The sequence below is a fragment of the Phasianus colchicus genome, chromosome 1, assembly GCF_987193195.1.
Source record: "Phasianus colchicus chromosome 1, bPhaCol1.hap1.1, whole genome shotgun sequence".
Classification (NCBI taxonomy): domain Eukaryota; kingdom Metazoa; phylum Chordata; class Aves; order Galliformes; family Phasianidae; genus Phasianus; species Phasianus colchicus.
In genome coordinates, this window is record NC_143436.1 from 123,322,440 (window position 1) to 123,350,184 (window position 27,745).

The 27,745-nt window shown below is 42.9% G+C and overlaps 1 protein-coding gene across 2 annotated transcripts; it reads left to right on the forward strand.

Annotated features, from left to right (window-relative positions):
* The first annotated feature begins 5,679 nt into the window (after positions 1–5,679).
* ACE2 (angiotensin converting enzyme 2) lies at positions 5,680–27,677 on the forward strand. 2 transcript variants are annotated; one of them, XM_031596059.2, is made up of 18 exons: positions 5,680–5,949; positions 8,173–8,331; positions 10,131–10,224; positions 10,795–10,938; positions 11,392–11,504; positions 12,178–12,286; positions 13,007–13,104; positions 14,527–14,696; positions 15,565–15,791; positions 16,405–16,549; positions 18,150–18,248; positions 18,891–19,013; positions 19,328–19,500; positions 20,288–20,346; positions 23,802–23,902; positions 24,844–24,960; positions 26,156–26,350; positions 26,953–27,677. In XM_031596059.2, exons 1-18 carry the CDS (start codon positions 5,767–5,769, stop codon positions 27,068–27,070), a joined length of 2,427 nt encoding a protein of 808 aa, XP_031451919.2. In that variant the 5' UTR covers positions 5,680–5,766; the 3' UTR covers positions 27,071–27,677. The 2 variants fall into 2 exon arrangements, with proteins under 2 accessions (XP_031451919.2, XP_089990026.1); XM_090133900.1 differs by lacking the exons at positions 5,680–5,949; positions 8,173–8,331 and adding an exon at positions 9,442–9,527.
* The last annotated feature ends 68 nt before the right edge of the window (positions 27,678–27,745 follow it).

Sequence of the window (27,745 nt, forward strand, 5' to 3'; positions counted from 1 at the left end):
ATTAACTTATAACTTTATAATTTAGGGAAGATGACAAACTGGGCAGATGCTAACGACCTTATTGGACCCATATTCTGCCACTTGCTTTAAGGCAATCTAACTGTTCTACAATCTGATGTCACTGTGTGTTGGACAAAACTGTGCTGTCACATCACCATTCTCTTCTCCTCCAGAAAAAATCCCTGGGAGGAGGGGCCTGTCTGCAGCACTCTCCTTTAAATGCACCCCCTCTTGAATTCTAGTAATCAGACCTGAACTGAATATTCCCCCTGTGGCTCTGCAAGGGCTGAAGATCCTGGAGATGTTACCCCATGCCCCTCTTGCAGCCATATGCTCCTATTTGTTCATCCGGGTAGAACAGTTGCTGGTCATACTGACCTCCATGAAGAGGGCTGTGCCCTCACAGAGGGCTTCATTTGTTCTGTATTTTGGGGGAAGATACGTCGGAAGGCACTTCACCGTTTCTGCTGCTGTTCACAAACAAGAAAGGTGAAATAGGCACAAGGAGTCGTAGGGTAAAATTCAGATCTTGTTCTTTCATCATCTTAGAATAAAATAATTCTCCAATGAATGCAAATCGCTGTATTAGCATACGAACTTCTGGTTTGACAACTCATGTGTTGTTTTTGACCAAGCAAGGAACATTACCATATCTTGAAGAGTTTTTCAAGTGTAACCTTCCACATGTGGGAAAATAAAATACCTACTTTAAAGCTTGGGAAAGAACTGCAATAAAGACTGAAAATAACTCTCAGTAAAAAGCTGGTGCTTATGCTTCTAGATACTCATAAAAATACATCTCAGGCATTTGGTCACTTCATAACCTGCAACGTATGAAATTAGCTGTTTTAAATGTGCTGGGTTTTTATAGAAAATGCATTGTTCAACTGTCCTCAACCCATTAGCAATGAGCAATCTGTGCTTGGTTTTGTATGAGCGGTTTCTTTTGGCCTCTCGTGGTTTTTGTTTCCCTTTAATGTGGCGTGTAAGAAGAGATGTGTGCAATAGAGTGACGCTGCAGCTTCTAGGCTACTGGGCAGTTGCTAAGGTAAAGTTTGCACTGTTAGATACGCCTAGTTTGAAGGGCTAAACTCGGTAGTTTTCACATCGCTTAAAGCTGAAGAACATTGACAGTGGTCAGTGACACACACTTGCTGGCACAAATCTGTCAGTGTATTCAGTTTTTTGAATACACTAAGCACTGCTGCAGATGCACTTACCATAATGCATTTGCATTTACAGCTGGATATTTCGTGGCTGGATTGATGTTGGCAGTTCTGCCCAAAACGATGTGGAGGAATTACAGCTTTATAGTACAGCTTCAACCTTGCTCTCAGCAAATGCAGGAGCTTCAGCGGGAACTGGATTTTGCTCAGGATCATTAAAAAAGAGTTTGGTTTTGTTAGTCACATCTCTTTCTTCCTGCTCTGTTTCCCTTTTCCTTAGAGATGACAACTTGAAGCTGTCAGAGCATCTTATTTGCTTCAGCAATAACTAAACAGAAAACATTTAATTTTTGAGAAATGGCACGAGCTCCGCTTTTTTCTGGCATTATCCCTCTATCAGCTTCTGCTGCTCTCCTATCTTTGAGATCTTAATTGCTACAAATTACCATATGCAGCCTTTATCAGTTGTGGACCAGCAGGAATTTTAGACTTTGGACTTATGTTCTTCCATGATCTGAACAATGCTACAGAGGCTGATATGTGGATACAAGGCTGTTTGAAAATGAAATGAGACCACTTGCTGCCTCCTTAGTGATCATGAAATGTGAAACGCTGGTTGCCTGGAGGAAAAGCTGCATATCACAAGATTAATACCTTTCCCTTAGCTGTTGGGGCAAAGTGGCTCTTTATAATTGGGCAAAGTGTAAGGATTCAGTATGAATACTAGGAAAAATTTCTTCTCAGAAAGAGTGGTGATGCAGTGGCACAGGCTGCCCAGGGAGGTGGTGGTGTCACCATCCCTGGAGGTGTTCAAGGAACATGTGGATGTGGCACTGAGGGACATGGTTAGTGGGCATGGTAGGGTTGGGCTGACAGGATAGATGATCTTGGAGGTTTTTTCCAACCTTCAAGATTCTGTGATTCTATGATTATAAGGTATTGTACTGACAGTGGCCTTCCCCAGTACAAATGAGGACACTTCATAATACTAACCTGCCTGCTTGTATGCTCTTCTATGCCTTCCTGAAAACCACTCAGCTTCACTGCTTTATCCTAAACCTTGCAAAAACACTTCCGTTTCCTGATGCTTCACGCTCTTATCAGCAACTTTCCTTAGCTTTCAGTATTGTTTTCAGGTGCAGGGTTTGTTCCTGCCCATGACTTGCTTGACCCTTAGGTGATGCTCAGCAAGCTTTGAGCAGCTGTCAGCCCCTGGATCATAAAGGAGCAATGCAGAGGTGACAACTTCTTTTTAGGTCTAAGATCCAGTCACTGGAATGCAGCCATGCAGCATCCTGCCTCTGGCTCAGCCGCAGGGGCTGTGTCCGAGAAATGTCAGACACCACACATGCCGAAGAGTTACTCATGTGGGAAACAGGCTGCTCTGGGGATTAGAAGGACTGTTTGCCCAGCCCCTGTTTGGAGTGCGAGGATGAGGGAGAGGCTTTGGGATTGCCCCCGGCGATGCCCAGGAGCAGTTGAGGCAGTGCAGCCCTCTCTCAGAACTGCATCAGGGCAATGAGCAACCCCTGGGCCTTCGCTGCCTCTGCAGAGCCATTTTACAGGGAGCCGTCAGAGCAAGGATCTGCCAGGTATTTAACTGATGTGAACCTCTCTTTAGCAAACAGCAGAGAAGCAGGGCAGCTACAGCCCTGCACAGGCAATAGGATAGCTTTTGGTCTTCCTGAGGATACTCCAGGCCAGGCACCCTGCAGCTGCGTCCCTTCTGAGCCCCTCTCTGCAAATCAGTTCCCGAGCAATACTCTTATGCACTGAGCAGAAAGGCAGAATGATAAAGAGTAGCAGAGCTTAAGTGGTACTCCTGTCTGGGAAAACTGTCCTGATAATGGTATTTTAAGCTATTTGAAGGGTGTGGTGCCCAATGCACAATGCACTGCTTTCTTATTGAAGCATGTCCTAAATGCAATTCTTTCTTATCACAGCTCTCATTTCATAGCACAGCTCAGTCAGCACTGTGAATAGTGAGGCAGAAGCAGCTCTGTCAGAGCCGAGGTACATCAAACATTGGTGGGCAGCTCATTAAGCAGATTGGGAGCAGCTGGGGGCCACAGCTCACACTGCAGAGCCCAGGGTGGAGGGGAGGACTGGCAAACTGGAGAGTGAGCACATACTGTTATGTCAGGGCAACCTCAGCCTCTGCGCAGCAATGGTGGCAATATCTCAGTCTCAGTACAAACCAACTAGACCAGCCACAATTGTGTATAACAACCAGAGCTTAACTCTCAGTTTGTTTTCTTCTAATGGCTGCTGCGTCACAGCCCCTACTGAACTTCATTTTCTCAGTTTCCTGTTTCTTTTTGTGCTGCGGCACAAATGGTCCTGCATCCAAATACAGCACCTGCATGAAAAATTGGATTTTTTGAGCATATGGGCTGGTTTTAGCATGCCAAAATGTACTGGGCTCAGTGATCGTGCAGTTACCTTACCAGCATAAAAGAGAAAAGAAAAAAGTTAAAGCAAACAGTCATCATAGTCCCTGTTCTCCATTGAAAAAGAAATCACATCGAGGTAATAGACATCATTCTTTGCTCTAATAGACAATGGGACACATGGGTAAGGGAGAAACAGCAGCCAAAAGTGGTATTAAAAAAAAACTGTCAACACTTCACCACATGACAGTCTCACAAGCAAATTAAGGAAGGATGAGCCAGACAAGAATCACAAAAGGCACATAATTACCTAAAAAACAAACTCCAGCCCATCAGTCAAGGAGATGGGCTGTTTTAATTGATAGCTTCTCTGGGTCTTGCTGTATCCTGTATGATCTGGATGTGAGAACAGAAAACCTGGTAATAGGTTTGCAGGCATTGCCAACGTGTGAGTCTTTTGAAGGATTACAATTCCAAATGATCATAAAAAACTGGAAAAATGATCTGAAATCATCATGATGGACTTCAGCCAAATCTGAAATGCTGTAATTAGTGCTGCCCTAGTGCCAGGTGTACAGAGAGAGAAAGAGGATGGGCTGGACAGAGAACAGAGCTACTAGAAAGTAACTCACAGTCTGAATATGAGTCAATTTTGGCTGTTTCCAGAAAGGAAGGGTGTATCAGCAAGGTACAGCGTGTAAGTCACAGACAGTGACCCTTGTACTGATGACTGATAAGGTTTCAGTTATGATCAGTTTTGGAAATCATCTCTGAAAAAGCACAAATTGTGGAGGGTCTGAATGGCATCAGCAAGAAAAACATGCAACGAGAGAGCGTGACCACTGAGGAAGGGCTGCAGGAACGCTGTTGTCTTTCTTTTGGGAAAAGAAGATTCTTGGAAGATTCTGCACAGATGACAGAGATCACTTATCCTTGGTGCATTGGACATGGGTATCAGGAGATATTGAGAAAAAAGAAAAAAAAAACTGAGCTGACAGCAAAGACACTGGAATGAATGATCCAAGAAAAGCAATGAGTTCCTCTTTGTCAAAGGTCTGTGAGATGAGGTTAAGGTAACACTCTGAAAGGAGAACTCAGGAATAATCCATGTTCTCAGCAAACATCTGGATGGGCTGATCCCTTGAGGCTTTGCTTGCTGGGGCCTCTGCCGGTTGTGGCCCTGATGAGGCCACGTTGTGCTCAGCCCTGTGCAGACAGGAGAGATTTGGCAGTGAAGCGTCTGGTTGCTGCTTCTCTGTGTTACAGACTTGCAATGTTTTCAGAGAAGCTCTGCTGAGAAACAAGAAACCAACCCCATGGATGTGGCTGCAGCTACATCTTAAAATGTGTTCCCACCCCCCTCTGCATTATCCTGAACAGAAATGGGCTAATTTACGAAGTACTGAGGTACTGTCTGATCAATAACACTCAACCCAAGCTACATTTACAGAACGAATTCATACATCGATTTTCCCATTGATTTGCAGTAAGTACTAAGTTCCTAGCTAGATTAGCAAAGATATTTAGATATTTAAGTGAAATCATCTTAGTAATCTTAGTACTTAAATCCAGTTGATTTATAGTTAAGGTTAGATCACTACACCAGAGGCTATGATCCCACTATGTCCCTTGCTCCTTTCTGGTAATTCACCTTAAAAATTAAATTTTATATGACCTACTCATTTTGAAAATGAGTTTTCAAAGCCTTTTAAAACATGGACATGAACATCCAACCTGGTACCCTATGTTAGGCTATTGGTAATTTCTTTCTGCCTGGGAAATAAGGTCATGGCTTGGCGTTGCAGTGAGTTTTCTAAATATTTTTACAGCTTATCACCAACCTGTTAAAGGACTCAAAGATTCTGAGCTACCAAAGACACTGGCAGGCTATAGATAAAGTGAGCAGCAGTATCATTGACAGCACACTTGGGAAACATTAACTAAAAGTAAAAGCCTTTTATAAGAAGGCCATAAAATGGTAGGAGTAATAATGTTCTTCCAAAGTTAATCATTGACTTTTGTTTATTTGGCTTTTTACAAAAACTTTTACCTTTCTTTCCTACAATGGATAAAACCTATAAAAGGCCTGGAAAATTGGGTTCAGCCTCTTTAGTTCACACTTGCTATGCATAAAGGCTGATGAGAAGAAGGCAGAGAAGCTCACCTGAGGAAACCTACTTCATCCAGAGGTTCTCAGTCCGCTAGTGAATATGTTGGTTCACTTCTGGCTTCTCTGTGGTCTCAGCGCTGTTGTGACCCCCCAGGATGTCACACAGGAAGCCCAAACATTTCTGGCAGAGTTCAATGCGAGAGCAGAAGACATCAGCTATGAAAACTCACTTGCCTCATGGGACTACAACACCAACATAACTGAGGAGACAGCCAGGAAAATGGTAAGTGCTCCATTCCTTGGTTTTTACTAGTGTTTTGGGAATCCAATTGTTAGTTTCCACTTTGTTTTGGTTCCACTAAGGTGGACATAAATTTGGGTTCTACTTTAAGGGCTTGCATTAACACAGTAATGCTTCATTGGAGTGCCCAGGCCACTGATAGCCCCCACAGCCTGATGCTGGTGCCTGGGCTGCCCACACATTGCACAGGGTTGGCCGGAGGCTGGACTCACTCCCAGCCATCACTTCAAGTCATCCCAATGAGAGGAGGGAAGAGACTACAGAGTGCTGAATGCTTGGCCCCAAAATCAGCTGGGTGGAGAGAGACTTTCCTCCACATTCACTGCTGTTCTCAGCTCACCCAGAGTGGTGTTTCTGAGCAGGTTACCACACATTTTCTGAATGCAAATGTTTTGTTAAATGTTTGCTGGTAATCTTGTATAGCGTTCTGTATCTTTTACACATTAGGAGACCTCCCCAGCAAATTCATCTCATAACTCTAGCTGCTAAGAAATTGGCTGGAGGTATTAAACTGGGAAAAATGAACTGAGATGAGATTTCCAAAAAACCAACAGTGGAATTTGAAGTATGGTTGTCTAGAACATTGATTTGAAAGTGAATTTATATCTTGAGGAAGGACCATAGTATTGTACTTGCAAGATATTTCAAGCAGCTTGTCCTGCTTTCCAGCGTCAACATCTTGCTGCCCCAATCAACTGGGTCTCTTGGCAAGTGCCTGTGTTTGCAAGAGCAGTCAGCCATGCTCTGACCAGTTGCTGATACTGCTGTGCTGCAGCCTAGCATCTCATAACCTTGGAGCCATTAAAAATGAACAAAAGCACCTAGAGATTTGTAGCTACGTGCCTTTTAAGGTTAACTCAAGTCTTAGAGAAAAACAATTCAGAGCATAAAAATGAAGCTGAATATCCTATGTCTACTTTGGTGCAATGGCATAAGCCTTCCACTTTGTCTTACAGCTTAATTAAAACATGGTTTAATTATAGTATTTCTTAATTAAAACAAAGAGACCGGTTACTGGAAGAAATCCTAATGGCTAATCATTGTCAATCTGGAATGCTTTCCAAGGCACCAGGTACTTAAACTGTAATGTTTCCAAACACATAAAATGAAAGACCCATATAGCACTTTCAGCATTAATGAGATGGTAATAAAATACGTGAGGAGATACCAGCAATAAGAACCAATTAGTCCAGTGCTCAGAGAGGATATTTTCTCTCACTTGATCTCTTTGGTAGAGTTGGTAATAAACCCACTGCTTCCCATCCTCCCTCTGTGTGGGAGGAGCAGAGTTAATGAATACTGTCCCTTTTGACTCCTTCCCTTCCATTTTCCTTCTAAATTGGGCCACAAAAGTCATAACTGTTCCTCTGACTTATCAACCAGTTTCTTTAATTGGGGAAAAAACAGACTGCAAGCTTAATGCTTCTGTAATCACAGAGCCCCTCTCCTGCCCTTCTGCCTCCAGCACACCTTTCCTTCCTCAGCTGGGGATTTGCACAGTGATGGTCTTCCTCTGGGTCCTCATCAAGTTCTTGCCCAGTTTTGCAAGCTGCTGAGAAATGGGCAGACCTGTTTGCTTTGCTCTTGTGAAGGAGGAGTATTTGAAAAGATTGCCAGGGGCTGTTAGGGCATCTTATGTCTGTTGCTGCCCTGAAGCACAGGGCTGAACAACCTGGTCACTGGCCTCAAGAAAGCCTTGGCTCATTATGCATTTATTGCATCCTTCATCAGCAAGATGTAACAGATTTTACAAGCACCCTCTCCACAGCCCAGGAAGTTGCATGTGCACAATTAATTAAACTATCCCAAGGGCTGAGGTTAATTAGTACTGCTCTTGATGCCATTTTGGACAGGTGCTGATGTGCTAATCTCCCTGTACAAACATATTTGAAAAAGGACGAAAAAAAGAAGAGGGAATCTTTTGAAGATGGCTTCGAGACTAAGTAATATTCATATTGTTGTTGCTTCATGCACTAACATTTGGAGTTTCATACATATGTAATTGCAATTGACACAGGCTGCCCAGAGAAGCTGCGGTGCCCCATCCCTGGAGGCGCTCAAGGCCAGGTTGGATGGAGCTCTGGACAGCCTGAGCTGGTGGGGGGCAGCCCTGTCCACAGCAGGGGTTGGGGCTGGGTGGGCTTTGAGGTCCCTTCCAACCTGCTGCAGTATTTGTAACACAGTATTTGTTTGAACCCCTTGCAGAGTGAGGCGGGCGCCAAGTGGGCAGCATTTTATGAGGAGGCCTCCAGGAACGCTAGCCGCTTCTCACTAGCTGACATCCAGGATGCTGCCACCAGGCTCCAGATCCAGTCTCTGCAGGACAGGGGATCCTCTGTGCTGTCACCGGAAAAATACAGCAGGGTAAGAAAGTTGCTGAGCATAGCTCATTTGTGCTACATGAGCAAGGGTATGGAGCTGTCACCACCCTGCTTGGCTCGGAATTGTGCTTTTTACAGGAGCACGTACCTGCACCAGGTGACCTTAGAAATACAAGGGATGTCTGGCTTAGAAGTTGCTTCCCACTCATGTCAGCAGTTTGTCGTGTTATCCATGCAATAAATTGCAAACTTGTACCCGCCTCAGAGTTGCCCTTGCACAAGTGGCCGGATTAGTCATATGGGAAAGGAGGACCTGTGCTGAGTGCGCAGCTATGTGCACAGCGAGGGTAATAAGCAGAAGGAGGTGGGTGAAAGGACGCTCAGTGAATCAGGAAGGTGGAGGCAGAAAGAGCCTTTCTTCAGCAAGATGCTGAGGCCAACATTTAGCAAGATTCAGAATGAGGTTTGAATTTTCACTGAAGACTTCACATAAAACGCATGTTTATGATAGCAACTGTATGTGGAATTGCAGTGAACAACGCAGTGAGCTCCACAGACTCAAAAGGAATCTATAACCCACTCAAGGGTTGAGTTGGCACTTTATGGCTGAAGATCACACTGTAAGATAACACTGAGATAGGGAATCCTATGGTCCTCCTTATTGAGGAGCCAGAAGTTGGACCTGATGATCCTTGTGAGTCCCTTCTGACTTGGGGTTCTATGCTATGTTCTGTGGAAGCATACTGAGATTTTTTTGGCTAAGATCAGCAGAGTTAGCCACAGTGATGTAATGTGCAGACTGGCTGGGCTTTCTGTATGGTCCAAACAAGATGTGTCTCTGGAAAGACAGATTGCCTTGCTAGGGATGCTGAAGGTTCCTAGAAATATGTATTTATTTTGGAGCACAGCAGTGCACTAATAGTAGTGCTGTCTCTCTTGAGGAGGTATTTTCTTCAGTATCGTCTACATTTAGACACATCCCGGTTCCTAGATAAATAGTCTTTTGGCTGAAATGATTGATTTTTGCATGAAAAGTGATTTCTGCAGTCTGATAGGATTCTGTATTCTTTAAATATTTTTCACTGACACAAAAATTTCCTGGAATCCTCATTCATTTTAATGCTGACTGTGATAAAGTTGGAGCTAGTCGTTAATGACTCCTCCCACTGACAGCTGTAACTGGTTCTGGTTTAAAGCTTAAATGGAGGAAAAAAACTAGTCCTAAAGGAAATGCTAAAGGTAGTATGTGTTTTTCATGAGACACAAAAACTTGAAAACATTAAAAAATAAAAAAAAATGGATAGAGCTGTGGAGCGCAGCTTCTGAGCTGAATGATTCCATGATTCCAGATGCATCTGGCCTTCAGCTGACGCAAAATCTGGGCAGCAGCTTTTCAGTGGTGGGCTTTGAGCAAGTGTGTGTGTGGATGCGATGCGATGAGCTCAGCCTGGCTGCCTGCATAGAAGGGGCCTTTCTTGCTGTTGCTTCAACCCATGGGGAGGCTATAGATAGATCCATGTTCATGAGAGCGTGTTGCTAAATTTTATTGCTTTACTGCATGTGTCTATTGACAGTTCAAGTTCATTAAATGCAGAGCTCTGCAGAATGGATATTAAAGGTTACGTCATATATTCAAGAAATTATCTGTCTCTTCCAGTTAGGCTCTGCTTTAGTAATGTGTTCAGGCAAATTCTGTCATTAATCTACACTGAGCTTAGATATAGGCTGAAGTGTTAAGCTCGTGTGTGAAGTGTTGAATAGAGCTCTTAAGGAATCAGCACAACTGGCTGTTATTTTGCACAAAGTGTGTTTCTAATGGGATATCTCACATCTAATTTGCAGCTGAACTCTGTGATGAACTCAATGAGCACCATCTACAGCACTGGGATCGTCTGCAAAGCCACTGAACCATTCGACTGTTTGGTGCTGGAGCCAGGTGTGGCATTAACAAGTATTCCTATGGTGCCCTTCGTAGTGTGAGTTCAGAAAGTGAGGGGAATGCATGAGACCCTCCTAACTGTGAGAAAACAGTTTCTCCAGATATACCCATAGTTATATCCTGCTATCTAAAACTTAGTCAGAGTTTCATTGCAGCTTGCAGTTCAGTGACCTTGGGGATCTTGATGGATGAGAAGCTGGACATGAGCCAGCAGTGTATTCTTGCAGCCCAGAAGTCCAACTGCATCCTGGGCTGCATCAAAAGAAGGATGGCAGCAGGGAGAGGCCAGTCCAAGTCCAACACTGCCAAGTCAAGGGGAAGCGGGGGGACAGCATGGCTGATTTAACTGACTCATGGTCTGTTCTATGTCTCTTAAAGATAAGGAAGGGAAAACCTTAAATCAAAAAGGATGCAATAAAATAATGGGATTTTTTAATATATCAAACACATATATCTTAGCTTATGGCATTTCTTTTGCTTTGGTTCATTTGCCTGCTGTGAAAGAAAAATAAAGAGATTCTGCTTTTTCAAGGCCTGGTACTTATTTTTTTGTTGTTATTCTGACAGGTCTGGATGATATTATGGCCAATAGCATAGATTATCATGAGCGACTGTGGGCCTGGGAAGGCTGGAGAGCTGATATTGGCAGGATGATGAGACCATTATATGAAGAGTATGTTGAACTTAAAAATGAGGCTGCAAGGCTTAATAGTGAGTTGCATTTTCTTTCTTTTTTTTCCTGACTTGACCTTAATCTTGCACAATTTGCACAGAATTTACAAACCAGATCATTTTACACATTGATGGTGGGTTTTTTGTACATATTTGCTCTCAGTGTGCATGATGCAAAATAAAATGCAGTGCAGACGTGCCAAAGAGCAGATCAGAGTTACGTTGCCAGCCTGGAACAAAAGGGGGATGTCTTTGTTGACACTCTTCCCAAATGCGATAATATTGCCCTTCCATAGATACTGCCTTCCCCAGAACTGTGCTGTTGTGCTTTGAGGGCAAGCTGAATTTTCAACCTAGTGTTACTTCTGGGGAAAAGCTGTTCTGGGGAAAGGCTGTTGTTGGTCTGCATGGGGTCAACAGGGAGCTGCACTGCTGCTGGTGACTGAGCTGTGTTTTGTGCTGTGTCCTGGGGTGATACCTCCTGCTTTTCAGATTATTCTGACTATGGAGACTACTGGAGAGCAAATTATGAAACTGATTATCCAGAAGAGTATAAATACAGCCGTGACCAGCTGGTTCAAGATGTGGAGAAGACATTTGAGCAGGTAGGAGAAGGGAAAATCTCTTATGGGGCTCTTGGACTGTATTTTGTCATGGTAGGATCATGTGCTAATGTTGTGAAGGAAGAATATAGACTTGCTCTAGACTAGCCAGTCTTAGTCTACATGGAGTTGAACAGCTGTTGGGGGTCATCAATGGCATTTTTACCTCTGCAGCCATTCAATGACAAGCCCAAAAGAAAGAAGCAGAGAGCATATATGTTTGTATCCTTTTCTGGAGTGCTCTTTTCCTCTTGATCTTCTCAGTGCAGACTTTGTACCAGCCTCTAAAAGAAATTCTAAAGGATGCCCCTTCCCACAGTCCTCAAACAGTTGCCACACGTGGGGATGGTGCAGTTTGGTCCCACAGGTTGTGCCTTGCCAAAGGCTTCAGGTCCTTATCTTGCTTCCAAGTAGACCCTGTGAGGGTAAATAGCAGCCTAGTCACTCCATGTCTAAAACTAGAAATGCTCCCTTACTAATAGCTGAGCAGGACATCTGGGGCTAGAATATGGCCTTGGTGCTTAAGCTCTAAGGTGAGGACAACAGCCACAAGCATGGTGTGCATTTACCTGTAGGGGAAATCCCATCAAATACCTTTGAGGCTCTCTGTTCAGGAGGACAAATTGGCTAGAGCCAAGAAAAATTAATTTACTTCCTCCTCTTCTTCTGCCTCCAGATAAAACCTCTGTACCAGCAACTGCATGCCTATGTGAGGCACCGTTTGGAGCAAGTCTATGGCTCTGAGCTCATCAACCCCACTGGATGCCTCCCTGCACACTTGCTGGGTACGACAGCGTGGCCAGTTCGCGCAAGCCTGACCTTGTATGCGGGATGACCACCTTCAAGGCACATGGGAACAGAGTAATCTGCCTGTTTAATATTAACAAACAGGGTATAGATAAGAGAAGGGGAGAGGAGAAATGAGATGCCCCTGGCAAAGATGGCACAGGTGCTCAGCAACAGGGGCATGTGAAAAGGCAAATGTCTCCATCCTTGTTGGAACCATGGGAACCCAATTGAAACTCCAGCACTGCACTGGGATATTTCCCTCCCCTCGGCAGCACTTGAGACTTTCAGAGAGGTTTATTTTTTTCTCTTTCAAATCTTGTCCTTAGCATTGGCGTTTCATGACTTTGCTCTCAAAGCATGCAGCATCAAGCTTCTGTAACTGTAACTGTAATGTATACAAGCACAACAGTGGCAATGACATGGGCAAGCAACATGGGTGTTCAGTTTTGAGCAGACCTTTAGGAAGGTAATCAGTCCTGGAACTCTATTGTACACCCACTGAATGGCTAATTTTGGGGAATAAAAGATTATTGATTGGACTGTGGCATATTCGTGACTTCCCAGTGCTACTCCCCTCTGCTCTGTGTCTGGATCAGACCTGTGTAGGCATATAAGCATTCCTGTTTATAATATCGAACAATTTATAGGATTGTCTGACAGCTTTGAACAATACAGCATTATGTAAAGTTCTTCTCTGCTTTTTTTCTCTTTTGAAGGTGATATGTGGGGTAGATTTTGGACAAATCTGTATAACTTGACTGTTCCCTATCCAGACAAACCAAACATTGACGTAACTTCTGCTATGGTTCAAAAGGTAAGACATGATGAAGTCTTTATTCAATATGTGTTATGTTAGGAATTTAGATGGAGTAAAAGTTACACACATGTTAGCCACTCTCTAGAAAACCAAAGCTGTCCTAAGGCAGTCGCACCATTAGCAAAGAATTGCTTTCTGCTCTTCACCTTAATGTGTTCATTCATTTCCTACTGTAGCTCTTCCCTTAACTGTTGTCCTCTCTTTGTTCTCCAGTCTCTTTAACCTGGCTTAATCTAAGCTCCGAGTCTATTTCCTGAGACACTTATCTATTAAGAGATACATTTTGTAAATATAAATATTGTAGGACTCATGGAGTTGGCTGGTATCAAATATGAGCTTTGCAAACTATTACCATAATCAAATAATTTCTATATCACAGGATTTTTTTGCCAGTCCTGTTTATTTGGGTGCAGCTAGGAAACTGAAATGCTACCTATCTCTTATCTTTTGATAACTGCATAGCACCATAAGGTCTGTATTTGAGTTGTGCAGTGTTAATAACCATGACTCTTGCAAGACTGAGAACATGGGTGAAGGTAACTCTCTGTACTGAACCCTACTGCTTTTATTAAAAAGAGAGAGTTAAATGGAATGTGGCTTTTGAAATGTGATTATTTACCTGATATCTACCTTCCACAAATAGGAACTGCTCCATCCAAATGTTATACTGGCAAGAGTGGATAGCTAAATTTGATTCATAAGCAGTATGCATCAATCTCACCCATATTTTCTAGCACTGTACCCCCTGTAGTCTTAAATTTACACATTGTGAAGCACCACTGTGAGGAAAGGAGGCATTGCTTACAGAGCCGCAGGGACAAAGTCTGGGCTCATCTTTGTTTGTGGATGTGCCTAATTTAGGACTGGTGTCTAACTTAGCCATCTGCCACATAAATCTCTGTGAAAACTCAGCCCAGTCAATGCAGGCATTTGAAAATATTCTGGACATTCAGTTACAATCTTCGTGGCAATTCTTACAGATGCATTTGCCAGGTTTAAAGTTCTGGCTAGCCCTCCATTCACACGTTTGCTATGATCACTGCTCCACTGCTTCCAATAAGTTGTCCCCCACTGAAGTGGCTGAAAAATCAGATCCCACACCTGGCATATTGCTGAGCCTTTAATTATTTCCACAACCTTATCTATTACTTAGGGCTTCTCTTGTCTGGGTCAGGTGCTATCTGCTGACTCTGATTGCAGAAGCCTACTTTGTTTGTGGAGAAAACACTGAATTCCAGTTCCCAGCAGAATTTACAAAAGTGCCCAAAAGCAGTCGCTGCCATCTGACTTGCAGTAATTCGGGTGATGACCTGAAGTCATTGAGAGGCCGATGTGAAATCAGCTGTGCTGCTTTAAGTCAACATTTGAGAACAGGCTCCACGCAGAAGAAATGACCAAAGGTGACGTTGTCTGTTTCAGAACTGGGATGCACTGAAAATATTCAAAACTGCTGAGGCTTTTTTCGTCTCTATTGGCCTCTACAACATGACTGCAGGCTTCTGGACAAACTCCATGCTCACAGAGCCCACCGACAACAGGAAGGTTGTCTGCCATCCTACAGCATGGGATATGGGGAAGAATGACTACAGGTACTGCATTCTCTATGACCCTTTCTCGTAGCATCTCCTCATTCATTCATTTTTACACAAGAGGCACTCCATGCTGTTTTAAAATTTCACTTTTTTTTTATTCATCACTTTATTCATCACTCTGACTGATAAAGGGAAAAAGAAAGACAAGGAGGATCCTGTGGCATTGTAAAACTTACTGTGTATCTTTTCCTGTGAAGATCTAAGGACTGTTCTCAAATTTGAGCAAAACAGTGACTATTATATGAATTAAAGAGGTGACTATGTTTGGGGGATTAAGGAGTAAGTATAAATGTAGGTTCTTTTTTATATCAGTGGGATTTATGGATGTGTACACATTCTGCAGCAGTGGCACAGGTCCCTCGGCAGCAAATGAAAACCCCTGAGATGCCACCAGCTGTATTTAGCAGATGTATCAGAACTGGAAGGCAGACTCCCAGAGCTTCTTGAAAAAACATCAGTTTACTTAATACTTGGGAAGGGAGAGGGACAGCAAATTCTCACACAGTGAAGTCTCCTGGGATGAGTTCTGTCCTTTATTATGTGGTACCTGCATGAGGATGAAATGGCAGGAGTGACTGACACACAGGTTTTTTGGCACTACCACCTGCTTAGAAATGGATGCTGGCTCTTACTCATGCCATGAGCTTATGACCAAGTTTCAGGGAGCAGATGCTTCATATAAAACAGCTATTTTCTCATGCTCCCAGTGCAATTTCCAAATCAATGAAACTGTTTTGCAGGGTTTTCCTCCAAGCCCCACCCTTGCAAGAGCACATACTAGGGCTACTCAGGATGCAGGCAGGGCTCAAGCAGCAGCCAGTCCAGGCACCATCTCTAACCACAGATGCTCTTCTGTGGCTCACAGGATCAAAATGTGCACCAAGGTAACAATGGATGACTTCCTGACGGCGCACCATGAGATGGGCCACATTGAGTACGACATGGCGTACTCCGTGCAGCCCTTCCTGTTGCGAGACGGGGCCAATGAGGGCTTCCATGAAGCAGTAGGAGAAATCATGTCACTCTCTGCAGCAACACCACAGCATCTGAAATCTCTCGACCTCCTTGAGCCAACTTTCCAAGAGGATGAAGGTGAATAAATATATAAATAATATGTATTTAACTAAAAACACTTGTGGGACTTCACAGCCCATCTAGATGAGCTTCCAATGAGTCTTTTCTATTTCTTGAAGACTATTTTCTTGAAAAATTTAGTATATAAAGCCATACTTTTCTCTACCAGGGTATTTATTTAGCAAATTAGGTGGAACTAAAGCCTTGAGATTTACATTCCCCTTTATGTGAATACTGAGTGGACAACATAGGTGAGGTAAACCCTCACTATAATGCAGTTTGTTTGGCTTCTCTGAGTATTACATTCTAAGAATGGAGATGTATTAAGATCTTCAACCTAGAATTCCCTGGGATGTTTTTCACTGGAGGAAAATAGCATGTAAATGCCTAAGGGTTAGGTTATTGAAGAGGTAGGGGTGAAAAAAAAAATAAGATGCAGAATCATATACAAAATTTAAGTGATTTTTTTGCTCATGTTTTTTCAGCAGTATTCTTTCTTCCACTTCTTCCTTAGTGAAAACCTGTAACTCAAACCATATGTAAGTGTTAGCTATAAAGGGAAGGAACTGTAGGTGCCTAATTAGATACTAACCGCTACCATAACCATTACCTTAACTGCTTATCTCTTCAGAAACTGAAATCAACTTTCTGCTCAAACAAGCACTAACAATTGTTGGAACAATGCCTTTTACTTACATGCTGGAGAAGTGGAGGTGGATGGTGTTTAATGGTGAGATTACAAAGCAGGAATGGACAAAGCGGTGGTGGGAGATGAAGTAAGTTTGAGAAATGAGAGCTTTTTGCAAATAACTTTGGAAACCATCTGTTCCTAATTCCTCAATGTATGGAGATACCTGTGTCCCCTTGTGTAAGGTCTGTTTCTTGAGGTGTTTCTACAAAGCCCAGCAGGATGCCAGGTAGATCTTACCAATGTGGTGCAGATGAGGTGTCACAGACAGTATCCCCATTAGCCCTGAGTTCAGCCACAGGTAACTTACTTACCTCCCAGCAGATTTTCTCCTCATTTCTAACATCAGCTTCTCGGATGAACTTGTGGCTTTTACACAGAGTCTTCCAAATCCCGGGATCAGCATTGCTGTCCCCTTGATGCAAGCCCCAGGTCATCTTCATAGCTTGACCACAGCCCTTCCCTGAGTCTCACTGAAGCACACTCTGTTTGCTCCCTACCCCTTAAGGACAAGTGGAGGGTGGAGTTAATTGCACTTGCCAGCCTGAGAAACGTACAGATCTCAGTCTAACAAATATGTCAGCATGATTTTCTCTTTAGCTTTTCCTCTCCACTTTATAGTGGTTTTGGGTGTAAATCATCCAAAAGAACCCAGACTGCTTCTTTCCTCTCCTATGAATTCATATTCCTGCTAACTGCTACCTTTCTCCGTTAAGAAAATGCAGTTTCCTTGGCAAGTAGCAGTTAGAGGAGCTTCTTGATATTATCCTCACCAGCCAATCTGTTTCTGCCACTCTGTAGTTCAAGATAAAAAAGTAGCTTCATTCAGGCTGGAGTCATTTCCTGAGATGGTTAACATGGGAGCAGAATAACTGAAAGAAACCAAACAAGCCCCACAATGAAGATGGCTCTCTAACAGGAATACAAACAAAGCCACCATCATCAAACAAACTCTATGATAAAAAATGATGTCAGCAAGCCTTCTGACCTACTGTAAAAATCAGTCAGCTTCGATTTATTCAAAAGTAGCAGAGATGTCAGAGAAATGGAGAATGACTAATTGCGCAGGGAAGCTTATTACATCTGTTGTAGAGATACTGCAAAGTTCCATGCTGGAACAAGACCTTGTCATACTGATTTATGAAAAATATTTCCCTGTAAGCTTTTTACTGTTTTTAGAAATTAGGGCATGAGTTTGTTGCAGTAGTACTGATGCAGAAACGTGCTCTCAGGGGAAAAAAAAAAAAAAAAAAGCCTCCCTTCCAGGCCAGTAGGAGAGCAGGTCATACCCCATTTGGGCCATGCAGTCTCTATGTGCTTTCACCCAGCATGAAACCACAAGTGTTAGTGTCCAAACTTGGGATGTCCCATGGCATGATGTGTGTTTGAAATTTATGTCTTGTAGCATACTTCACACGCTCGTAGCATACTTCACACCACCAATTACTCCCTGCATGTCTTGCTGTAGGCACTATTCTTGTGCCATCAGTTTCAAAGCAGCATCTTCTCTGTGGTCTCCAGCTGTCGAGTAGTTGAGGTTACCATGAGCTGTGTGTACCTCTTGTGTTTGGAAGGAAGAGAGGTGCCCACATGTATCAGACAACACAGGGAAAGAGCAGAATCAGATACTTATGCTCTTATTAATTATTAATGGCAATTCTGTGTTTTTTCCCTTCCTCCATCCCCAGGAGAGAAATAGTTGGTGTTGTTGAACCAGTCCCTCATGACGAGACGTACTGCGACCCCGCTGCACTGTTTCATGTGGCTAATGACTACTCATTCATAAGGTAGACATACATTCTCAGAATAAGATATATTACCTAAAATATCTACTGTAGATTTCTTACAACGCCATCTTACTCTGTTTTACTGAAGGCTATTGATTTCAGTGGAAATTTTCTGTGGACATCATGGGCTTCTCAGTAGCAGTCTCCAATTGGCCAGGAAGCTGCTGGGCTTCTTGCCAACTGGAGCAGATTTGTTCAGCCCTCATTCCATTGGGAGCACATCGTTATGATGTTCCTCCTGGAATCCAATGTGCCCCGTATCACCATCACTTGGGCCATGCAGCCATGAAGTACCTGACTCTGAATGTCCATTTGTGCCCCAGCCACCTCATCTCAGGATGCTCAGTCAGAACAGAGAGCTGAGCCTTAAAAACCTTTCTTGTTATAAAATCACCAAGGTTGGAAAAGACCTCCAAGATCATCTAATACAATCATTGTAGACAGGGCATTTCTTCTGTGTTGGATCGTTACATGATAATTAACATAGCCTGTAAATACTAGCTGCCTCCCTCCCTGCAGTGAAGCTTCCCAAGCCAGAAAAGGGAGCTGACACTGCACAACTTACTAAACTCTGAGGGCTTGGGGTTTCCATGACAGACAGCTAATAAAATATGTGCCTTCCTGCTCCCTGCTTTCCTTTAGGTATTACACCCGGACAATTTACCAGTTCCAGTTTCAGGAGGCACTTTGCAAGGCAGCCAACCATACTGGCCCTCTTCACAAATGTGACATCACCAATTCTACAGCAGCTGGTGGGAATTTGAGGTAACAAAGCCAGTTTCTTACATTTGTAAGTCAGGGCATAGCAAAGCCAACCTTGACAACTTTCAGAGACAATGAGGTTACACCAAAAGTTGACTTTGCTTGAAAATTTAGCATTTGCCTTCTCAGTTCATGTTGACAATTTGAATAAATTTGTATCAGCTGAGGATGCAAACATCAAAGGTTGAATTGACTGTTAATGAGAAAATAATTTATTTTTGTTAATAAAAACATTTATATAGATTGCAGATTTTTTTCCTAGAGGTCTAAATAGAACATGTTAATAATATATATTACCTCTCCTTCCATTTACACAGACAATTGCTTGAATTAGGCAAATCCAAGCCCTGGACTCAAGCACTGGAAAGCGCAACAGGAGAAAAATATATGAATGCTACACCCCTGCTCCACTACTTTGAGCCTTTATTTAACTGGCTGCAAAAGAACAATTCTGGCAGATCCATTGGCTGGAATACAGACTGGACACCATGTATGTACTTTTTGTGGGCGAATTAAGGGTGTTCATTAGTCCACATAGCCCTTGACCAGCAAAGTCCCTGTCTCTGAGTAGCTCTTGAAGGCTCCTCTGTATGGAGATGGTTATGGGAGATTACACTGAGCAGTAAGTTTCACTCATGGAAAGGAAAACCAGTACAGAAAAGTTACTTCTTTTTGTTTGCTGTCTTGCCCTATCCAAAGAAGGGAACTCAGGGGGAGGAAAAGGAGGAGACGGAGGAAAAATTTCATCCTGTTGTGATGATGTTGAGTGTTGAACAATCCACAGTGTTTACTTGTAATCATTGCCAATACTGGAGAGCCCTGTAACCCTTAGCCTGTCCCTCATGGTAGGATTCACCATCCCAAACACCAGCACTTGCATCTGAGCTGCCTATTCCTTCCATTTGAACAAAAGAGGCGTTTCCTTCAGGACATGTCTGAACAAGGCATGTTTGTGGTAGCAATGGTAATGAGAAGGACTGGGTGATCTTACAGGTTTCCAACCTTGTGATTCTATGATTCTATGATTCTAAGGCTGGAAGTCTGCCCTCTGGACATACTCTTTGTTTCTGTCCACTGCAAAGCAGGGCATGACAGTGTCATGGCTGATGGCTCAAGTGGGGATGCTGGCAGTGGAGGTGGCTAATGGGAAACGAGATAAATCCCACCAAGCTGGCCTGGGAAAGCAGATGATACTGCAAGAAAAGTAAAGCTGCCCCTGTATTTCCCAATAACTTTATGTCGCTGTTCTGACACAGTCCTTGTTTCTTTTAAATTAGATTCTGACAATGCCATCAAGGTACGCATCAGCTTGAAAGCAGCACTGGGAGATAACGCGGTAAGTGTACTTGCACTGGGACACTCATTGTGTGGCTTAGGCAACAGAAGTGCTGTGCTGGCTGCTCTCAGGAAGTGAGGCAGGGTCGGGTTGGTTTTGTGTCTGAAGGGTGGCATGAGCAGAGATGAAGGGTTATCACACAGAAGATGTCTCGTCTAGGTTTGTCATTCACACTGCATCTAGAGTAACTGGGGGCATCTCTCCAGGGATCAGCTTCGCTCATGTTAAGGAATCCATCTCTGCTGGATGGGCTGAGTTATTCTGTGGAGATACCAATCATTTTTTAGCTGGTGGCTAGCACAGGAGGAACTGTGTGCTTTAATTAGCACCAGCTATGCTGGTGTTTTAATAAAAATAAAGATTTTATCCTATTTTCTTCCATCATGGCTGCAGTAGCTGCCTTCAGAAATTAAATTCAAGTGGCTACTTCACATTAAATATGGACCTAAAAGAGAGAGGCTGAATTCCACTGAATATTATCAAATGTTTTCCTGCTACAACACTTCTGGATCTCTGCATGTTTGCTATAGGGCCCAGATGTGCTGGGCAGCACAGGAAGAAAAGGGCTTTTGTTCCCATGAGTGTGCCTGCTCTGCCTGATGACACCAGGTGGGCCAATAAAACAGAACAGCAGCCAAACACACTCTGCAAAGCAAATGATGCATTTTAAGATTTTAAGTAGAGCGTTGCCTTAGCCCCTCTGTTTAGCACGGCCACCTGGCTGGCAGTTTGCTCCTTTTTCTAGCTGTATCTCTTCATACCAGTCTCACAGAGGCAGCCTAAGAGGATTCAGAACACACACTCCTGCTCACACTAATAGCTGTGTACACCTTGCAAATTGTTAGCAGTTTTCCAAGAATGTGTGTGTCATCAGCTGGTCATTTAGACCTGTGCGCCGAGCCCATTGGACTGGCAGGGCTGCAGTACCGTGGGCTCATTTTTCATAGGAATTAATGCTCTTGCTTCTATCACTCTCTCACACACATGCCCTCCTGGTACTTTATTGCTCCCCAGACCGCTGAGTCAAGTTAGATACAATTCAACAGTGATATCAGCGGCATGAATAGGTTCCATATTACAACACATTTATTAGTCATTATGGTTAATGTTTAGCTTAATACCATTTTTATGCCTGCCTTTTGCCATCATAGCTTTTGTTGTGCAATTGAGCAGCTGTAAAATAATCTCATACAGATTACTTAATTTGAATTATTGTATGGACAGTAGGTTCCTAAGCTCTGATGAGCAAGCCGTGAATTTTCCTTCCAAAACTAGTCCCCATCACCATTGTGCAAGAAACCTTCTCATCTGGGAGCTTTTTACTTTGCCCCTTTTAATGGTTCACAGCGCACAGAAGCTGGGAATATGGTGCAAGTGTTTGTCATCATCAAAGGAAGTGGAGTCACTGTCCCGGGTGGCATTCAAGAGATGTGTGCATGTGGCACTGAGGGACGTAGTTCATGGGCATGATGGAGATGGGTTGCTGGTTGGACTAGATGATCTTACAAGTGTTTTCCAGCCTTAACAATTCTATGATCCTGTGATTAGAACAGCAGAGACATTCTGAGTATAAGGAGGATAAGGGGCAGTTGCATCTCCATCAGGCAGTCCTGCAGCTCCCAGAGAGTGCCCTGGATGGTGCCAGCAGGGAAGGTTCAGTAGCACAAACTGCTGTCAAATCAAGCACTGTGGCTCATAGATAGCCTTGTGCCAGCTATGTCAGACTGTGTTCTGCTGCAATTACCTTGTTAATTTTTCTTAGGCCGATGAAATTAAAGCTGCAGCCAGAGCATCAGTGTAGCTGATGAAGCAGAAACACTCACAACTTTGCTGTGGCTGGGTGTTATGCAGGTGCCCTCACAAAGAAATTAGAAGTTCCTTTCTGAATCATTCTGTCTATCTTATCTAAAATAAAAATTTCATGAATGGGAATTCTGTGCCACCATTTGAAAACAAACATGGCTTCAGACATCCATTTACAGTTCCCCACTGGGCGACTGTTATGTGTGTGATCTCATTACATAAGGCAGGTTGAAATGGAAAGCAGTCATTCTGCTGGTATGTAGGTGCATTTTTCCATGGAAAACTCTTTCAGAATTAGAAACCCAGTGTGCATTTGCCTTTGAAGATGCACGTGGGGTGTTGTGGAGAACACAGGAAGATTGTTTGACTCTGAAAGCAAAGCAGCCTCTGTGGTAAACAATGGGCACCAGGTGGGATTTTTGAGATACCCAGGGACAGTCTGTGGGTGGTCATTTCTCACATAGAATCATTGAATTGTTAAGGTTGGAAAGGACCACAAAAACCATCTAGTCCAACTGTCAACACATCACACCATGCCAACTAATCATGTTCTTGAGAGTCACATCCACACGGCTCTTGAGCACCTCCAGGAACGGTGACTCCACCACCTCCTTGGGCAGCCTGTGCCACTGCCTCACCACTCTTTCTGAGAAGAAATTTTTCCTACCTGAATCTTCCCTCACACAATTTGGGGCCATTTCCTCTCATCCTATTACTGTTACCTAGGAGAAGAGGCCGACCCCCACCTCACCACAGCTTCCTTTCTGGAGTTGTAGAAGGCAATAAGGTCTCTTCTGAACCTCTTCTTCTCCAGACTGAACAATCCCAGTTCCTTCAGCTACTCCCCATACAACTTGTGCTCCAGACCCCTCACAGCTTCATTGCCCTAGTTATTGTTGCTAAGTACAGAAGGCAGTTGTAGTGGAAGCAAGCTCAATTATCACCTAGTTTATAAATAAATGAGAAATGAATAAACAAACAACAACAGCAACAACAGCAATAAAAAAGCCTAAATGTGGGGGACAAGTGATAAAACAAACAACTGTTGCTTTTCATGGGGCCCGATGCAGCCCAGAGCAGCAATGGTGGGCTCCTCCTGTTCTCACCTCCACTGTGTTCCTCTGTCATCATTCTGTGCCGGCAGGAGGGCAGAGAGGGAGAGTGTGCCTGGGTTCTATAAACCAGCATTACAGCAAAGCTGGCTTCTAGCATACCTTCCTGAATATCACACAAGAACATATCAGGAATGGTGTAAAGTTATTACTGACACTGTTTATAGACATTCCTGCAATGTAATCAAATCCAGGCTTTTGAGGGACAAAAAAATTCATTAGACTTCAACTCAGATGCACAATAATTATTGGTTAGCCCCAGGGAGATGCCTTGGGCTGCAACAGCTTCAGCAGCCCACATAGAGCTACCAGGAATTGCAGAGGGACAGTGTGCTGGATTGTGTGGCAGTGGGGGATGCCTTCTTGGTTATTCTTCTGCAAAGTGCCCAGATTAATGAAGCTAAAATGTTTCAGTAGCTTCCTGCAATGCTGTCATGACACAAATAAATAAAACAGAAGTGCATGCCAAGCATTACATTTACTATTTCTAACTTGCCGTACAACTATCACCTCTGATGATCTCTTGTTCTGTCTTTGCAGTATGTGTGGGATGCAAATGAGCTTTTCTTGTTCAAGTCATCCATTGCCTATGCCATGAGGAAATACTTTGCAGAGGAGAAAAAACAAAATGTTGACTTCCAGTGAGTGGTTTTCTTACTCCTGCCAGCTATGTCTGTATTGCTTCTGGCTTGTATGAGTTGGTGAAATTAATTATTATTTCTGTTGAATACAAAAAGGAAAGGTGATAACAACAATGTCAGACATCAGCTGGTTGCAAAAGACAAAGTGCTCGCTTTGTTACGTGCCATTCCTTCTCTTCCTGAGAAGACTGAAGTTCAGAAGCAGTGTGTTGAAGTTAGGCTGCTTATCAGATGGAGAAGTGGGCCTTGAGAATTTCTAAACAGTGCAGACATAGGAATATCACAGAAGAGATACTGATTAGAAAAAAAATCTAACAATATATATTTATGATATTGTACATCTGAGAAGCTTTGGGCCAAAGAAAGATAAGCTTGTTGAACATAATGCATTAGAAATCTATGCAGACTTATGAATCTTATCTAAGTTTGCTTACAAACATAAAATCTATAATCTGAGACTGATTTCAGTAAGAAAAAATGCCTTTTTTCTTAGTCTCCTGAAAAACTTTCAGGTGCTATCTACTTAAACTATCTGGTATTACTGTAAAGAACATTAATCATGTAATTTCTAGGATCTATACCTAGCAAAATATGAGATTTTTTTACACTCGGTATTCCATACATCACCTTACTTACAAGACCCATCCCAAACACTCAAGAGGTCCAAACTTTCTTGTTCTGTAGTTGATGATGTGCTTTGGGAAATTATGCCAAGGATTGTCCCAGATATGGAGTGGACTATCTCCATCTAAAGGTACTCCTTAGCACACAGAAAATGAAATTATAACAGTATAATTGTTTTCGATTCCAAACTGAGTTCACTAAGAAGCCTTCTCTCATAGACCAGTATTGCCTGTCTAATGCAACCATTCCCTTACCTGAATTTGAAGATAATGCCATCTCTCAAGTGGAGAAACCTTTATCTTCTGTTTCTCAATCAGGGTTACAGATATTCATGTTGGGGAAGAGACGCAAAGGGTCTCCTTCTACTTTACAGTCAGCATGCCAGGTAATGTCAGTGATATCGTGCCCAGAGCTGATGTGGAAAGTGCCATCAGGTGAGATTTTCATTTCTGGGGAAAAAAAATGTATGAAAGGGTGGAAGGAAAAACAAAGCTTAAGCCTGATGAAGTAGAAAGTGAGATAAGAAATTCAGTTCTGTGGTTTGCATGGAAATATTAGGATGAGAGAAACTGTTATGACAGAAGAAAAACAATCCATCTATCTGATGGTATCTTGGACAGAAGCCAATGAAAAATGCTTCAAGGGGCTTGTAAAACTGCCATAACACACCTAATTGCATCATACTTTGCCAGGAAATGTCATTGCTCAAATTCTAACGGGAACTATCCTATATTCTGAAATAATGGAGCATGGTAATGGTGTCTGCATGCACAAATGCATGAATGTTTTTTTCCTCTTGTTATTGAAAAATCAGTGCAAAGTTTATTGTTAGCAAGGACTAAAATGATGCATTAGAAGGAAAGCCAAATGTATTTGATCAGAGAGAAATGAAGAGGTCATAGCAGGAGCTAGTTCCCACTTATGGGCCAATGAACAGCTCTTTTATAGCACAGTTTGACACCACTGTAAGTCACTGCTGTAAAAATGATGAGTAAAACTGCAAGACTGCAGCTGGTCATGGATAAAATACAGGGGGAAAAGAAGGGAGCGCAAATCTAAAAGTAGCAACAATGTAAGATGGCACTGAAAAAGTAGTTGGAGGAAGCAGTGAATCAAGGGACAGTACAACCAGGGAAGTATTGTCCAGATTGAACTGATAGAAGCAGAAGTTCAGGGAAAGACAAAGAAAAGACAACGGGGAAAGTGTTTGGGGCAAGAACATCCTGGATCATGGTTGTGGAAGGCTATAGGATGGAAGTAGGTAAGAAGGCGGCAAGGCTGTGATTTTCTGTCACATAACAGAGTTAGTTATGGGTAAAGAGAATAAGAAACAAAGCAAAAATAAAGAATGAGATTAGAAAGCTGCTTTCCTCATTTTGATAAGCTGTTCAATCTGGTTTTAAGAGCTTAGGCAGTGTCTGAACATGTTACTTAAGCTGCAGCGGGTTAAGGGCTTAAGTTATCATGTTTGTTATCCACCAGGCTGTGACAGAAGGAGTGCGGGGCTTAGCAGTAACTCCTGCAATCAGCTGATCAGTTCAGTGGGAGTTTAGCATTCTGGAGAATTATAAAAGAACTGAAAAATGTTTATTTCCTTCAAATAAACTTTTAATGTGCTCTTGATGGCAGGATGTCTCGGGGACGAATCAGTGAGGCTTTCAGACTGGATGACAACACGCTGGAGTTCGAGGGCATAGTACCAACCCTGGCCACACCTTACGAACCACCAGTCACCATCTGGTTAATTGTATTTGGGGTGGTCATGAGTCTGATTGTCATTGGAGTTATTGTCTTGATCATCACTGGTCAGAGGGATAGAAGAAAGTGAGTGGTATTTTTGATACTATGATAATGGCTGCTGGGAGAAGACCCCATGACTAAAGCATCAGGGTGCTTACAGATGAGCCCTCCCCTTCCCATCAGCGATGATGGCTAAAGGTTCAGCTCCCTGATGAACACATGACAGCTTTGGCAGCTTTTGCACGTTCCTTTTCATCAGCACTTTAACCATGGCAGCTAAGCATGCCGTGGCTGCAGAGTTGTGGCATGGCCATTCTTCTGCCAGCCCTGGTGCAAGGCTCATGGAGAGCCTGCTTGGAGCGCAGTGCCTGCTTCAACTGAAGGGTTTGCCCACATTTGTCAGCACCTGCAGTCTTCAGAGATCTTGGAGGTTTACCAGGGATGCCATTTCTCTTAAAAATTATTGCATCAACACGAGTGTATTTGGTTTTTTATGTCTCTCTGTTAATGGGATTTCTGAGAATGTAAGTTGGCTTGCTAGAGTTCTCCTTAAAACAAACACAAAATCACTTTTGGTATAAATATTCCCAGTTAAGAATTGTATTATTTACAATAGCCTATTCTGGGGATCCAGAAGGACTTGAACAGCACAAGGGCTTGTAATATAAAAAGAATTTTCCTTACAGGAAAGCAAGAGAAAGAGCGAATGAAGCAGGAGCAAACTGTGAAGTGAACCCTTATGATGAAGATGGAAGAAGCAACAAGGGTTTTGAGCTATCTGAAGAGACACAGACATCCTTTTAGAAGACATGCTAGCTTGTTTTTGTTTTATTTTTCATTTCACTTGTAAGAGTGGTGTCTAGCAAGGACCAAAAAACTATGGATGTCGTCAGACACAACGACTTTGGGTGGGCAACGGTTACTTAATCTGCTGTTTATGTGATAACTAGAAAACATGCAAAAATGCAAGGCTTTTATGTCCTGTGGCTTTTCTGTGAATTATGTTCATCATAGTACACACTATCTGTGCTACTTTTCATAGGTGTGCTACATCCCATTTATCTTTGTTTCCTCTGTAATGAGATAGAAAATCTTGGAAATATAGAGTTGCATATTGCTGAAGACAGATGAGAGTAACTCACATACTTGTGATGCCCCTGAGGAATATCTTGCCAGATGGAGAGCTCAGAAGTCTATCTAACAGACAGTAAGGAAAAAAAAAAGGCCACCAGAAGAATCTTAGTGATGAACACAGTTTGGTAAGAGCAGTTTTTGCACCTTCAGGAATCTGTGTCAACGTAAAATGCATGCTGAATGATGACTAGCAAGCACTGGAACTTTGTTAGGAGGCTGTAACGTAAGTTATTTTTTTTAACTTGCTGGGTAAGTACTGTAGAAGCCAAATAGTGTACGTTCCCTCATAAATAAATAAATATATAAATAATCTGTCTTATGTTTGTATTGAAACATGAAATAAAT